Here is a 15,518-nt window from a genome sequence, read left to right on the forward strand (position 1 = left end):
GTAGGATTGGCTGAAATGTTTAGTAGAATTTGCTGCTGAAACTATCTGAATTTGGAATTTTGTTTATGGGAATTTTTTGATAATTTAACTTTTAAAATAGGAGGTATTCAGATTTTCTGTGTCATCTTGTGTCAGTTTTTATAAATTTAGATTTTTCAAGTACTTTATCTTTCATCGAAATTGTCAAATTTATTGTCACAAAGTTATTTTTAATGTTCACTTATTGTCTTTTTAATTTATTTCGTGATATCCCCCTGCTATTTTTCTGTTTTAAATATTTAAAACGATTTATTTACTTATTTAGTTTTCACTCTATTGCCCAACCTGGAGTACAGTGGCGCGATCTCAGCTCACTGTACCTCTGCCTCCCGAGTTCAAGCGATTCTCCAGTCTCAGCCTCCCAAGTAGCTGGGACTACAGGTGCCTGCCAGCATGCCTGGCTAATTTTTATAATTTTAGTGGAGACAGGGTTTCACCATGTTGACCAGCCTGGTCTCGAATTCTTGGTCTCAAGTGATCCACCCGCTTCAGCCTCCCAAAGTGCTGGGTTATTCAGGTGTGAGCCACCACACCCGCCCCCCTCTGTCATTTTTCATACTGGTATTTTGTATTTTCTCTTTTCCTTAATATTCTTGGCAAATAATTTTTCAGTTCTATTAATTTTTTCTTGAAACCAACCTTTCTGTTGTCTCTTTTCTAATTCATTGATTTCTGTTCTTATATCCTCTGTCTACTTATTTGGGACCTCATTTGTTTTTTTATGTCCTCCTAGAGTCTTAATGAATAATCTTAGATTGATTTTAACCTTCTCTCTTTTTATATATAAGTTTTTAAATTATAGAGCTTTTCTAAGCACTGCTTTAGCTGTGTATCATAAAGTTTGGTATGTTATATTTTTATTGTCATTTAGTTAGATGTACTTTCTAATTTTATTTTTGATTTGCTCTTTGATTCATGTATTATTTATAAATGTACTATTTGTTTGAAAATATTTGGGGATTTTTTTCAAATAGCTTGGTCATTTCCAATTTAATGGCAGGAGAGAATATTCTGTAAGATTTTGAAATTTTCAGTGAATTGAGACTTCTCAGCCAAGCATATAATCTATTTTGATGACTGTTTAATTTGTACTCAGAAAGAGAATGTATTCTGTAGTTGTTGGATTTCGTGGTCTACACATGTCAACTAAATGAAGTTAGTTAATAATGTTGTTCAGATATCTGTATCCTCACTAATTTTTTGTGTATTTGCTTAATTACTGAGAGAGGGGTGTTCACATTTCTAAGATTTGGACTTGTCTATTTTTTCAGTTTTGTCAGTTTTCTTCATGTATTTTATTGCTTTGTTTTTAGGGACATGAGTTGTTAGGAGTTTTATGTCTTCCTGATGAATTAGCCCATTTATTATTATGAATTGTTCCTCTATTTATGCAGTATTCCTTCACTTGAAGCCTATTCTCTATGATATTAATATAGTAAGTTCATATTTTTTATATTGAATGTCTTCACTATATATCTTTCCACTCTTTAAGTGTGTGTTTTGTACAAAACATATAGTTGGGTATTTTTTTTAATCCAGCTTGACCATTCCTGTTTTTAGTTATAGTGTTTGGCCCATTTACATTTAATGTAACTATTGCTATAATTTGGTTTGGTCTGTCATTTTTCTGTTTGTCCCATTTGATTTTTATTCTACTGCTCCTCCTTTTCTTCTCTTCTTTGGAATAATTGAATTTTCTTTAGTATCCTATTTTAATATCTCTATTGACTTTTTACCTACACCTCTTTTAATTATTATTATTTTTAAATTTTTTGTTTTTAGAGACAGGGTCTGACTCTGTCACCAAGTTGAAGTGCAGTGGTATGATCATAGCTCACTGCAACCTCTGCTTCCCAGGCTCAAGTGATTCTCCAGCCTCAGCCTCCTGAGAAGCCAGGACTACAGGTGCATATCACCACTCTTGACTTATTATTGTGATTATTTTAGTGGTTGCTTTAGGGACTACAATATGCATCCTTAATTTATCACAGTCTAGAGTTAATATTGTATGATTTTTACATACAGTGTTATAATCTTGTAACCATATTGTTTCATTTATCCCTCCCATCCTGTGTGGGAGTTTTGCCTTATATATTACATCTATATGTGTTACAAAACCTGCATACAGTGTTATAATTTTTGCCTTAAGCAGTGTCTTAGTGAAATCGGGGAAGAAGGTATACAATATATATAGTTTAAATGTATTCACACATTTAATGATGGTTTTCTTTCTGTAATTCTAAATGTCCATCTGGTGTTACTCCTTTTCAGCATGGCGATAATTTCTCTCCATTTTTATTCCACCTTAATTTTGAAGGATATTTTTGCTGTATGTGTAATTCTGGGTAGGTAGCTTTTTATTTTCTTTCAACCTTTTCAATGCGTCATTCCATTGTTTTCTAGTTTCCACTGTTACGACGAGACATCCACCACTATTATAGCTGGTCCTCTATATATAAAGTGTCATTTGTCTACAGTAGCTTTCAGATTTTCTGTTTATTTTTGATTTTTAACAGTTTGACTACAGTATACGTAATTGTGATCTTTGCATTTGTCTTGCTTGGAGTTTTCTGAGCTTCTTGTATTAGTACACTTGTTTTTAACCAATAATTGGGAAATTTTCAGCCACCATATCTTCACATATTTTTTACTCCCCAATTCTTTATGCTCCTTTTCTTCTGGGACTCAACTTACTCATATATTGGACAGCTTAATAAGGTCTCACAGATCATTGAGGTTCTACTCATTTTTAGAAAACTTATTCTCTGTTAGGTAAGGTAATTTAAATTAGCTTTCTTTATCTTTAGATCATCTTACTAGTTTCTAGTGATAGCATTTTCTCTTGACTGTGCACATGTTTTTTTCCTATTCTCATGTTCAGTTGTTTTATTTTACTGTTACTGATTGTATAGGATACCATGTATTAAGTCTGAATCATGTCCTCTTCCTTTAAAAGGTGTTAAGTTCTATTCTGGCAGTCAGTGAAATTATTGGCAGATCCTTGTAGTTTTGCCAGGATTGGTATAATTCTCTCTTACAGCAAGTCTATTTCAGTTTTGAATTTAGTTTTAGGATATACTCCTTGCCTCTGGGGCTTAGTCTTATAAGAACAGCCTTTTGAGTTCTGAGGCACTCAGTAAGTTCTCTTTACCCAGGTTTGGTTGGATTTGTAACGTGTTTCAACATTGCATAGCCTCTGGTATTGCTCGCTGTCTATCTTCTACTGCTGTAGCAGGCAATCTTTGTGGGACTCACTCTATCTTACCCTGTGCATGTGCTCCCCAGTCTTTGGCCAAGGACCTGTAGTGAATGCTCATGTGCGTATGTAAAGTCTCTCCTTTTCATAGTTCCCTCTGAAAGAAGGAACTCTGGGAACACCAATCTCAGAATGTAGATTCATTCTCTTGGTGTCCTGCTATCAAATCTCACAGGACAGTAACACTGTATATGTGTTAAGTGCATAGCATTTGGTTTACTGAAATGCTGATGTGGTTGTGTTGGTGTGTAGTTTTCAAATAAAAATTCCCTCTTAAAACACGGCTGGACGCGGGGGCTCACGCCTGTAATCCTAGCATTTCGGGAGGCTGAGACGGGTATATCACAAGGTCAGGAGTTCGAGACCACCCTGGCCAAGATGGTGAAACACTGTCTCTACTAAAATTACAAAAATTAGCCAGGCATGGTGGCAGGCGCCTATAATCCCAGCTACTTGGGAGGCTGAGGCAGGAGAATTGCTTGAATCCGGAGGTTGCAGTGAGCCGAGATCGTGCCACTGCACTCCAGCCTGGGTGACAGAGCAAGACTCCGTCTTAAAAAAAAAAAGAAAACAAAACACTTTAGGGTTAGAATCATCAGAAATCCAATATTGATAAAACTTAAATAATTCTGTCCAGATCAATTAAAATTGTTGAGTCTGCTTATGAATGGAAGAAATCTTTGAAAAATTTAAAATTCTAACATATTTTTTTTCAATTTTGCCTTCTCTGGATTTCCCTAATGTTCCCCTCCCATAATCCTTTTTATTCTCATATTCCAATGTGCTTTTAAGTAATACTACAAAGAGAATAAGCTAACAGAAGCTGAGATAAATTTTATTTTTATTTTAAACAGAAGAAAGGAAAAAGGGGGTTACATTTTTATAAATATCTATAAATACAGAAGGATAGGCAAACTTCCAAATAAATAAATAAATATTGCCACATGATGAGGGATATAAGAAATTGTAGGAACTATTATGGCTTTGCCATAAAGAAAACCCCTGATGATCGTGTTGAGTTTGTGAGATTACAGCCAGTTTTCCACCAACATCCTTTTGGGACCTTTCACTGGGGAGCCTCCAATAGCTATTATGCAGGATAATATTTCCAACAGGAAATGAAAACAGAAATATTAAAATATTTGCCATGCATGGCTATATACTATTATACATAGTTTTACTGTTTCAGAATAGGAATAGGAACCAATCCTTCAACTTCAGCTTAAAACCATCAGGTCAAAACAGTTGCCCAATGTTTCTCTGATAACTAGAAAGAATAGATCAAAGTATAAGGTTAGTACGTGATGGCAGTGAGAAAAAAAAAAGGTGACTGGGAAGAAGCTGTTGTTGAATCGACTTTGCTTGTTAATATTCTGTCCTTTAGGTGGTCATTTCAAGAGAGGTAGGAAAACGGAGTCCCCTTACGGGAAGAACCGCAGTAAGGGGGTAAGGCTGGGATGAGAGCTGACCGTCAGGCCCACCTGCCTGGTGCTCCTCTGCGCCTCTCCTGCTTGCTCTGGGAAGCTTTGTTTCCTCCAGATAGCACTGGGGCTCCTGGGACTGAAAGCCGACTTCATCTAATGCACCAAGAATTTCCAAGGGGATTGAGACCCAGATGTGTCAGCCTAGGAGTGTTTTAACGAATCCAAGAGCCACTGCTGCTGCAGAGCCCTAGAGACCACAGTCAAGAACCTGACCATGTGGTTGCTTTTTCATAACTTCTGTAACATATCCCCTGATTATTGGATTTCTTTCCCCCTGAGTCCTTGATGCCACTTCATTTAGAGGAAAGCACACGGTTTTTCAGTCCACAGAAAACCTAACCCAGAGCGGCCCCAGTCTCTCAAGGCCCCCTTCTCAGTCACGTTTTTGTAGTTTGTTCAGAATGGATTCCTACTCAACCTGGAAGTACAGCCTTAATTAAATGCCTCTTAGGAGAGTTGGAATTTATTTCCACTTTGAAAAGCAAATCCTAGCAGGGTAGATTTTCATGAACCAATATAAAAGCTATTCCTTAGACCACATTTTCAAAAACCAGAGATGGGGCCAAAAGGTGAGGCTGTATCATGAGTCACTTGGGAACAGAGTGGGGCCATTCTGGGCCCTCTGGCTGTGGCTGCAGAGAGGGAGACGGCGAGACACAGGGTGCCCACCCTGTAGGGAGGCTGAGTTTTCTATTATGATTCCTGCCTCAGTCCAGCAAGCATCAAGTTTACTTGTCAAGTTTTCACCAGCCTACCACCGGTCTTTTGACAGCTCTTCCCCAGAGATGCTCAAGGAAGAACGAAGGCTTGAAAGTAGTGTTTTCATCAACTTGCCCCGTTCAGTTGTTAAGGTTTGCACACTCAAATGCCAGTGGGATCGGGGCACGTAACATAAATGCACAGGGCAGTGGGGAATCTTCTGGGACCTCTGGATCGCCTCTTCCCCCACACCTTCAAAGTCCTGAGCTCAGGAACCCACTGCTTTGTTTGTTTGTTTGTTTGTTTTTTTGCTTAAAGGTGATAAAGAAGAGAGGCACAGGGAAGAGAAATATGTTGGGAGAGACCCCTTCTCTCTACCTTAATGAAGGGGAAATTTCTAGTTTACCTGTTGGGGTTTCCTATTCGGAAAGGTGTTCTATGTGGAGTGAGGAAGGTGGTGCAACCCCATGACTTGGGCCTCAAAGGTTGATTCTCACAGGACCTCCTGTGGAAGGGACCCCAGAGAAGCAGCAAATTCCATCCATTGCCCCTGTCACCTTTCCCATCCTCGGAACGTCAAGGGAGCTGGTTCTTGGGAAGAGCTGCTATGCTGAGGGATGGGTTAAAGAGGGTGCCCTTCCAGCGACCCTAGATGAACTTGGGGAAGGGGCGGCAGCCTTCCGGGCCCGTTCCCCCAGCATGCGTGTTCACCCGACCGCCCCTGACCACCCCTAACGGGTCGCTGGCCGCCGGGCTGTTGTCCTCGGCGCTCGGGAGCTCCTGTGAGCAGGAGGCCGGGGCCGGGGTCATCCGGGCCCGGGGCTTCAGCACGTTCAGGGGGTCCCGCTCCGAGTCGTCCTCGGCACTCCGGGTGTGCCGCCGTGGTCTGGGGGTGTTGAAGTGGATGAGGGGGATCTCGTTCCTCCGGGACAGGAACTGGGAGTAGGGGGGTGGGTTCATGCCTGGCAGGAAGGCCCTCTTCGCCCGGCCCAGACTGACCAGAAAGTGATGCTGAGGAGAGTGGTAGACGTCGTAGCCGTTCTCCAGCGTCCAGTGTCGGAACCTGCAGTTCTCCGGGTTGAAATAGTGCTGGAAGGGCAAGAGCGAGCCACGTGAAGGCTGGCCCGTGGGGGCCCACCCACCCCCCGCTCCTCCTGGGGCCACACGCTTGTGCCAGCCGGCCTGAAGCCCTGAAGGGCTGAGGGCGTTGAGCCTTCACCCCTTTGTTCCCTGCTGGGGTCAAGTGGTTCTGATTAATGCTCAAGCCCTGACTATAGTTCCCCCTTTCAGAGACTAGACTACTGGGGCCTGCGCTTACTGCCTGGAGGCCCGGGCTGGCCTGGCCTGTGGTTTTCCTGGAGTAGGCACCACCTCCTCCTTCCCGCCCTCTACCTATTCCAAGTCTCTGCTGGCTGAAAATTGGCTTGGGTTTGTCTCCTTGCTGGAGAAAGGAGAGTGGATGGAGTTTGTAGGGTCAAACATGAATGAGGGCACTGAGGGGATTGGAGACATGAACTTTGCTGACAGATGAGCTGGGTTTGAATCCTCTACCACTAGTACTGGGTTTTACTGAGTGCTCCACAAAGGCCTTTGCATGTTATTTCTTTTTCTTTTTTTTTTTTTGAGACGTTGTCTCGCTGTGTCGCCCAGGCTGGAGTGCAGTGGCCGCATCTCGGCTCACTGCAAGCTCCACCTCCCGGGTTCACGCCATTCTCCCGCCTCAGCCTCCCGAGTAGCTGGGACTACAGGCACCCGCCACCACGCCCGGCTAGTTTTTTTTTTTTTTTTTGTATTTTTAGTAGAGACGGGGTTTCACCATGTTAGCCAGGACGGTCTCGATCTCCTGACCTCGTGATCCACCCGCCTCGGCCTCCCAAAGTGCTGGGATTACAGGCTTGAGCCACCGCGCCCGGCCTGCATGTTATTTCTTTTAATCCTCAAACTCCACAAAGTAAGCAGTTTACAGACCAGGACTGTCTACGTGCCTAGATGGGTTCAAGAGATGTTTAGTTAGTTACCTATATTTCAACAGTTGTTCAACTGATTTTTTTTCTTTTCCTACTCTAGCCAGACACTATTGTAGGGGCTGGGATGCAGCAGAAAGCAAAACAGAAAGTCTTTGTTCTTGTGGAGTTTCTTGTGGGCAAGAGTGGTGGTAAGAGAATCCTGAGATAAGCAGTCCTACTATTTGACTATCTCAAAATCCTCGAAAAGAGGCCAACAGCCTTTAGTTTGGGAAATCCTTTGCTTACCAATCCGAACGAATAACGATCACAATTGGGGCAGGAGTTATTAATTAAAAATCTTTAACTGGAGGGAGATTCACAGGTCACATGGTCTATTCCACTTCACTTTTTCCAAGTGAAAATGCTGAAGTTTGGAGAAGTGAGGAGATTTACCTAAAGTCACAGCTAGTCCCAGAACCAAGAAGACACCAATGGCTTTTCACCCTTTTCTAATGCACTTTACAACGTGAATTGACATGACTCGAGGACCTGCGACTACATACCAGGGCCTGTGCTAGATCCAAAAATGGGTTCCAGTGGGCAGTGCAGACTAGGGGCTGAGAGCCTGGGATCTGGAGCCAGACTGCCTAAGTTCAAACCCCAGCTATTAAACCTGAGCGTTCAATACCTGGACCGCATGAAGCATCAGTGGAAACAGGTCACCAGGGTACACTGCATATGGAATTGTTAAGCTAGAAAAGTCTATGTCCTGTCAAAGAAATTAGGTTAATTGTTTGCATATGGTGACCAACACAAAAAAGAAACTCACTGATCCAAAAATGTTGCCTCTGAAATCCATGCAGAGGTATCTTCTGCTCATCACACCTGTAATCACCACAAAGCCAGCATCCTCTGATCTGATCATCAGGGCACCTATGGAGAAAACCAGGCAGGGGAGACTCATTGAGCATCCAGTTCCCACCTTCAAGCACCTCCTGAAAACCCACCTTCATGAAACCTCCCTGGATTGATTTTTAAGGGTGATGATGACTTCCACACCCCTAAATTCAGCCTCATTTCTACATATTCAGCGTTGCTTCTGACATTCTCTCTTGCCCCCAGCACGTATACAGTCATTCACCTCCTGCTTCATCTTGCTGCCTGTATGGGGCACTCTGAGCTCCTGGCATTCTCCTACCTGTGCTGAACACATGTTTCTCTCTCTCTACCTATTTTCCCTTTTGCCTTACTAATGCCTTTGAATGTTTGTGGTGATAGTTACATTCTTCCATGCCTTCTATTTTGTGATTTTTAAATCTATGCTGAGATGTCTTTCAAGGATCCAGCTTGTCCACAGAGTCTGATTCTCCACCTGGATGTCTGTGTAATCGTCTAATACTAATCAGTCAACACCCAGTATGTGTACAGAACGGTGTTAGAGTTGATCTCCCTCTTCCTTCTCTACTTATTGAAGTCACTCATTCTTCAAGACCAGGCTCAGGCGTCACCATCTCTATGAAGCCTTTCCTCATCTTCCCATTCAAAATCAGTTGTTCTTTCTTCTCAGCTCCTCAGGACAATGCCTTCGCCTCTATTACAGCATGTATTCCATTTACCTTGCTTTAACTGAGTTTACCTATCTAGCGCCTTCCTTAGAGTGAGCTACTTAGGAACAGAGGGTATAACTGTTTATGTTGAATCAATACCAGTGATGGATGGAATTTTCTTCTTGGGCTTTTCTTGGGTTGGTTGTCATTTTCTCACTTGGTGGTGACCCCTCCAGGTACAGTCCCTCATAGACTTTCAGTGTCCCCTCTCAAAAGCTAGTCTCCGACAAGAGTCTGAAACCCATTCACATGACCTACCTCTTAAGTAATTGATAATGGCTTTAAGTGTGCTTTCTGTTTTGTGGCAAAGGCACAATTAGACCATATACTAGTGTAACATGAGTGATAATTCAGCAAGACTTCTTCCCCAAATGTTGTTTAATTACCTGACATCTTCTGTTAAAAATCATTACTTTAGGTCTTTGGGGCCACTTCCGGTTGCCTATCACAGAAATTTCCAGCTGCATCTCATGTGACCTCACAGCCCCCAGGGAGGCAGCTAGACTCCCATGCAGGGATTCAAATTCCTCTTCTGCAACTGTAGCTTGGAGAGGTTGTGAATGCCCAATGTCTGTGCCTAGCAAGTGATGGAGCCTCCTAGGGGTTATTGAAAGCCCAAAGCTCCTCTCCCATCCCACGCAGGCTCAATACAAGGACCTTTGAGGAAAATAAGCAGCAATAATTCGATACTAGCTCAGCAGAAATCATGATAGGGGCTGAAATTGGAATGACATGGAACAGAGGGAATGAGAGTGGAGACAAGCCCCAGAAAGGTGAGAAAGGAAGAGGGCCAAAGAGAGAAGTTAATTTGTTTGAAAGTTTGGCTGAGGAGAAACTTGAGGGAAGCTTCCAGAAGGTGGACTGGGGTATGACAGGCACAAAGGATGCTTAAATTCCTCCACAGTGGTGTCTGCCTATGTGTCTCAAATGTATGGCTAGTTTTGTGGTAAACCTTTGGAGAAACATAAGGAACGTGAAAGAAATGATTTTTGTTCTGGAGACTTTTCAGTCTAATTGGGAAAAAATTACATTTAGTAATGGTCTTTGAGTGGTTGCACTCTAAGCACTTTACATATTTTAAATTCTCAAAACAAATGTTATATTGTTAGTACTAATTATTATTATTATTATTATTAGTAGTAGTAGTAGTAGCAGCAATATCCTAATTAAGTGATAAGGAAACTAAGGCAGGATTGAAACTCAGGTCAGAGACATCTTCCTACTATGCGGTAGCAAACCTCCAGCAGAAATCACTAAGAGTCTGAGAAGACAACATCAAATGCTAAAATACATGCTGCAGGCAGTGAGGACAAGGAGTCACGGCACCGCTGAGGGCTCAGGGAAGAGGCACTGAGCCAGGCACCAAGAACTGGGGAACTTGGATTTTGGTCCCAACTGTGCCACTTGCTGACCTTGCAGTCTTGGGCAACTTATTGCTCTAGCCTCAGTTTCCTCAGCTGTGAAATAGAACAATAGTTGTCCTGCCTACTTCATAGGGTGATGATCAAATGGGATAATGGTGGTAAAAGTGACTCGAAAGTGTCGCACGAACAGAGGACATCACGTGGCGTCTTCTGACCTGCTGTTTATGCCGGGCCCAGGCCTTGACAGGCGTGCTGGCCTGATGCTTGGGGTCAGTGTGGGCAGTGCGTATGGCCCATGTGGTCCCGGTCTCCAGAGCCAGTCCCCCTAGAAAACCTCTGGCAGTGGCTGAGGAACTGTGAACAGCTGGTACAGAGGGACACAGACTCTTCCGTCAAACAGTGTGAGTCAATGTGAAAGTGTAGAAAACGTGAGAGTCACAGTTTCTTTCCTTTGCGCTTTCAAAAGGCATCTTTACGCAGTCTGCACAGATTCACGGGAGAATTTTGCAGAAGGAAGGCACAAACCAGTGACTGCCGGAGCCCCCCGCCCCGCCTGTTGGAGCTGAGCAGGCTGAATGGACTTTGCCTTCAATGACGGAGCTGTCTGCATGTGTGTAACCTTGGAGCTGTCTGCATGCGTGTGACCTTGGAGCTGTCTGCATGCGTGTGACCTTGGGGCTGTCTGCATGTGTGTGACCTTGGAAGAGCGTGGGATTTGGGGTCAAGATGTCCTCTAGGTCTTTTACTCCCTGTCTGACCTTCAGCCAGTGATTTAAGTTCTTTAACTCTCGTTTTTTCACATATAAAATGAGGATGGCAGAAACATTTACTTACCTCATTTGGTCCTCTTGAAGACATAATGAGATAATGTTTTTATCTTTTAGAAAGTACTTCCTAAATGCTAGTAAGTTTTACTATGACCGCTTTGCCTCAACCTCTGCTTATACAAGTAGGAAATTATCTACTCCGTTCTACTCTTGTGGCCAGTAAGTGATAAATAAGATGATAGCAGTGAAGTGCTTTGAGCACCTCAAAATAAAAATGTATGAAGAAGGCTTAAGGAGCCCAACAGTAACTCAGCTTCAAGTAAAGAAAGTTCCTGTGGGGAAGATGGAGGAAGTGAAAATGTCAGGATCTAGGATGTGATATTACCGGGGCAATAAACATCTCTGTCTTGCTGGTTCCATATAATGAGGATAAAGGGGAGTCAGAGGATGGCCTTGTTCATGAAACAGGTGATAGGGACATCAGAGGGGTACCTGGCAGCAGCGCTTGTGAGTCCCAAGGGGGCTTGAAGAATCTGGTAGGCAGGAGATAATTTCATTTTGTCAAGTCCAATGACCCAAAGATGGGTCGTGCACTCAACTCTTAAGAATTTCTTACAGCAAAATAATAAGATGAATCAGAATTCACTAGAAATGGATAATTAGGAGTGGAAAAAATACCCCTCACATTTTAGGTTTCCGTCAGTGTAAAAACATTGCTTAACAGTCACTGATGAGGTCATTACAAATCCTTCACCAGACATTTAATTAGTTGTGAGTCTTATCTACGTGCATTAATCTTTCCTCTTTCTTTTTACGTAACTTTTTTTTTTTTTTTGAGATGGAGTCTCGCTCTGTCGCCCAGGCTGGAGCACAGTGATGTGATCTCAGCTCACTGCAACCTCCGCCTCCTGGGTTCAAGCAATTCTCCTGCCTCAGCCTCCCAAGTAGCTGGGATTACAGGCACGCACCACCACGCCCAGCTAATTTTTGTATTTTTAGTAGAGACAGGGTTTCCCCATGTTGGCCAGGCTGGTCTTTAACCCCTGACTTCAAGTGATTCTCCTGCCTTGGCCTCCCAAGGTGCTGGGATTATATGCATGAGCCACCACACCTGGCCTCTTTTGGGTAACTTTTAATTGTATTGTGTAATTTTTTTCCTGCACTTTTTTCCCCCCATAATACAAGTGACAACTGATTTAACAGTACAAAAAGTTATCTACATAGACTAGGAAAAGCAGATCTCTCTCCCACTCCCCTGACCCTAAGTTCCCCTCCCCGTATTCGCGTTTAACTCTTTAAAGATGCAATGTTTAGCTAGTGCCTGTGTCTAAGAAAACAAAACCGTATTTCTATTTTTAAAGATCTGAAGTCAATTCCATTTGTTTTGCTGCCTCTCAATCCTTTTAATTCAACCAGCACTCAGTGATCCCTTGGGGCCTGATACGAGGTGGGTTTTCAAGGAAAAGGTCTACAGTTCAGACTGCCAGCCCAGGAGGTCGACTCTTCACACTCACTCCCCACCGTAGCCAGCCTGTTCTGTTCTACCCTAATTCTTGTTCAGGAGGAAACGTCTTTAAGGAGTTCCTTTCAGCAATGGGATTCCAGGATTCGAGACAAGTTGTGTAAACACTCTCTAGTTGGATGCCGCCCTTTCCATCTAAGAGAATCAAAATAATTTACCATCATCTACTATTCTGCATTTTAAATCACATAGAGTCTTGAATTAGAGTAAGAGTGGCCGCCCCATGAGAGGCGCAAAGTCGCATTTCCTAAAAGTCTGGTAGTGAGCTGGCTGACAAGGCAGGACGACAGACCACAAGGTCCTTGAGGGGTTGTGTCTTACTTTTCAGTCACAGAGCTTGATAGAATGCCAGGCACATTGTAGATCCTGTTAAATATCCATTGAATAAAATGAACAACACTTTGGGTTCATCAAGTATATCCAGATTTAATTGAAATTTTTGCCACGAGACTCAAACTTGGTTTCCAAGATGTTGACTCCTGAGTCTTACTATATCCTCTAGAGTTCTGGAACCTGTTTGGTATTTGGAGAGAACTTTTCTCTCTTCTTTTATCTCCTATCAATATGCATCTAGCACTTGAGGAGGTTTAAACTGTCAATTTCGCATGTCATATATCTTGCAACTTAATTTTGCATGTTATATATCTTGCAACCAGGTTTAAGGACCTTTGGTTCCTAGAAGAATAAATGCCTCACACACAGCATGGTCACAGCAAAAATAATTAACTTATTACAACAATAAAAGGCAAATCATAATTCCTATGTTTTCTTTAGTTAGAGATTGTCTAATTTTTCTTTCCCTTAATTTGAGCTATATTGGATCAGTTTGCATTTTTATATATCCTTAGAGGTATTTTCACATGTTTTCTTAAAATAGAAGATCCAGCCTTTTTCAATATCCCTGCTCCTACCACATTACCCCTTATATAGGTGCGCACAAAGTGGCCCTCATTTGAATCATTGCTAATGGATTGATTATTGTGGATTGTGATCCAATTCTCCACAAACCTGATCTTTAAAAACATTCCAGTTGTCTCACGTTGCCAATAAGTTTCTAACTAGCTTGACTTGCTACTGACTGGACACCTCTCAGTTCCACGGAGAAGAATCACCAATGCGTACTGGGTACCGGGGTACCTGAGTATCTGAAACAGCCTTTAAACCTGTTAAAGTTTAAAGGTTGGATGGTGGATGCATGGACAAATGAATGGGTGGATGGGTTGTATACTTGGCCATTCTCACCAAGACAACATTCCTGGACAGTCTGTGTTTAATACATTTTTCCAAGAATTTTTATAAGGCCAGAATTGGAAAGAGCCCCCAGATTTATCTATTACAATCTGGGTATGACCCGGGAATCTTCTTTCCAACCTGCCTAGTTAACCCAGCCTGAAGTCCAGGAGCTGAAACTTAGTGTCTGTTGATCTGCCTGGCTTCTTTTTCTCTTAGACTCCTTGCTTTTCTTTCAGTACATTTTCTGAATCTTTTGATGGGGCAAAGGGAATATGGCTCCTACTGTGGGAAGGGTTTTAGTTTAAACAAAAAGTATGCATGTTAGAAAAACCAGCAAATACTAATTAGGAGAGTGACAGAATCTTCCCCTAAGATTTAAATACACACACACACAAAAACACACACACACACACACACACAGACAATAAGTGGTTCCTGGGCAGAAAGCTTGGAGGGTTGGATTAGCCCTCCAGTCTAGTCCCCAACCTCCCCAAGTCCCCTGTAGATGGACAACAGGGGCGCACCCCTTCTTCCCAGCTTGAAGTCCTACTCACTGTAGATGGTCTGATGGGGTGCGCCATCCACGTGGCCATTCTTGTGGATCTGCAGGTGGTAGCTGTTCCTGGCTGTGGCTGTGTACAGGTGGATCAGGCCACCCCAGCTGGAGCCGAGCAATGGGGAGGCATTGGGATAGGCTCTGATGACGCTCATGCTGCAGACGCTGCACAAGGCACAGACCCAGAGCCTGAGGCGGGCCCCCAACATCACGCTCTGCTCTGAGTGGCTGGTGCTGAGATTGAAACCTGACACTCCTGTCCGGACTCTCCTGGCCCAGGCCTCACTGGCCTTTTCCTTCTCCCTTGCAAGTAGCTGGTGTGAGGATCCTAGACTGAATTCCCTCCTTTTTGCCATCAGACTTTTAAAGGGTAGCAGTGTGACATCAAACAGGAAAAACTCCACTGTCCACATCCTCTGTGTTGTAATCAGCCCATTGAAAGAGACTGCAGAGACCCCGGAGACGCACGGAAGGCACGTCGGTTCCAGACACACACACCCCCCTCAATTTCAAGCCAACGCTCCAAAAAAATGAATGACGCGTGGGCAAAAGTTATCTGCCGCTCTGGGCTGTCTGTTGACCTGTCCCACGTCCATCAGGAAATGCGAAGGCAGCCAGCGGTTCCCAAAAAAAATCCAGCTTCAGTCAAGCAGTCAACCGACTCCTAGGCAATTAATCTCCCGTCGAGTTTACTTATTTTGGTTTTCTTTAAATTCCAATCAGCAAGTATGTATCCAGTGCTTAATCTATGAGCAGGATTCGGTGGCTAGCTTGTAGGATATAGAGATACAAGACACCGTCAGGCAGATGGCATCCTCTGAGAACCCCCAGTTCGTGAAAGATGGGAGCTGGGAGCAGGGGCACAAAAACCAAAGTTGCCATTTTGGGAAGATTTTGAAATGGAAGAAAAAGAAGCAAGGTCTTGAGGTCACTGAACATGCCAAGGTTCGATTTCTCAATTTCCCTAGTTTGGACTATCGAGGACAACTAAATGAATAGTCTCTCCAGGAGTAAGGAGACCCGTTCAGAGACCTCATGGGGATTG

At 43.1% G+C, this 15,518-nt stretch overlaps 1 protein-coding gene across 1 annotated transcript; it reads right to left on the reverse strand.

Moving 5' to 3' along the window:
• Positions 1-5,727: 5,727 nt before the first annotated feature.
• Positions 5,728-14,821, reverse strand: FGF23 (fibroblast growth factor 23). Its single transcript, XM_003905823.5, has 3 exons — positions 14,472-14,821; positions 8,254-8,357; positions 5,728-6,567 (listed from the first exon to the last, which is right to left on the reverse strand). The coding sequence occupies exons 1-3, from the start codon at positions 14,680-14,682 to the stop codon at positions 6,127-6,129; spliced, it is 756 nt and encodes a 251-aa protein (XP_003905872.3). The 5' UTR covers positions 14,683-14,821; the 3' UTR covers positions 5,728-6,126.
• Between the last annotated feature and the right edge of the window lie 697 nt (positions 14,822-15,518).

The sequence above is a fragment of the Papio anubis genome, chromosome 9 (assembly GCF_008728515.1).
Source record: "Papio anubis isolate 15944 chromosome 9, Panubis1.0, whole genome shotgun sequence".
NCBI lineage: Eukaryota > Metazoa > Chordata > Mammalia > Primates > Cercopithecidae > Papio > Papio anubis.

Bases quoted from the DNA above. Each gene is read 5' to 3' on its own strand.
- FGF23 (XM_003905823.5), bottom strand. From the start codon at position 14,682: ATGTTGGGGGCCCGCCTCAGGCTCTGGGTCTGTGCCTTGTGCAGCGTC. The intron at 8,358-14,471 runs GTGAGTAGGACT...TTTTCTCCATAG, and splicing joins ACCCCATCAGACCATCTACA to GTGCCCTGATGATCAGATCA. The intron at 6,568-8,253 runs GTGAGTTTCTTT...TTGCCCTTCCAG, and splicing joins GAGGCAACATTTTTGGATCA to CACTATTTCAACCCGGAGAA.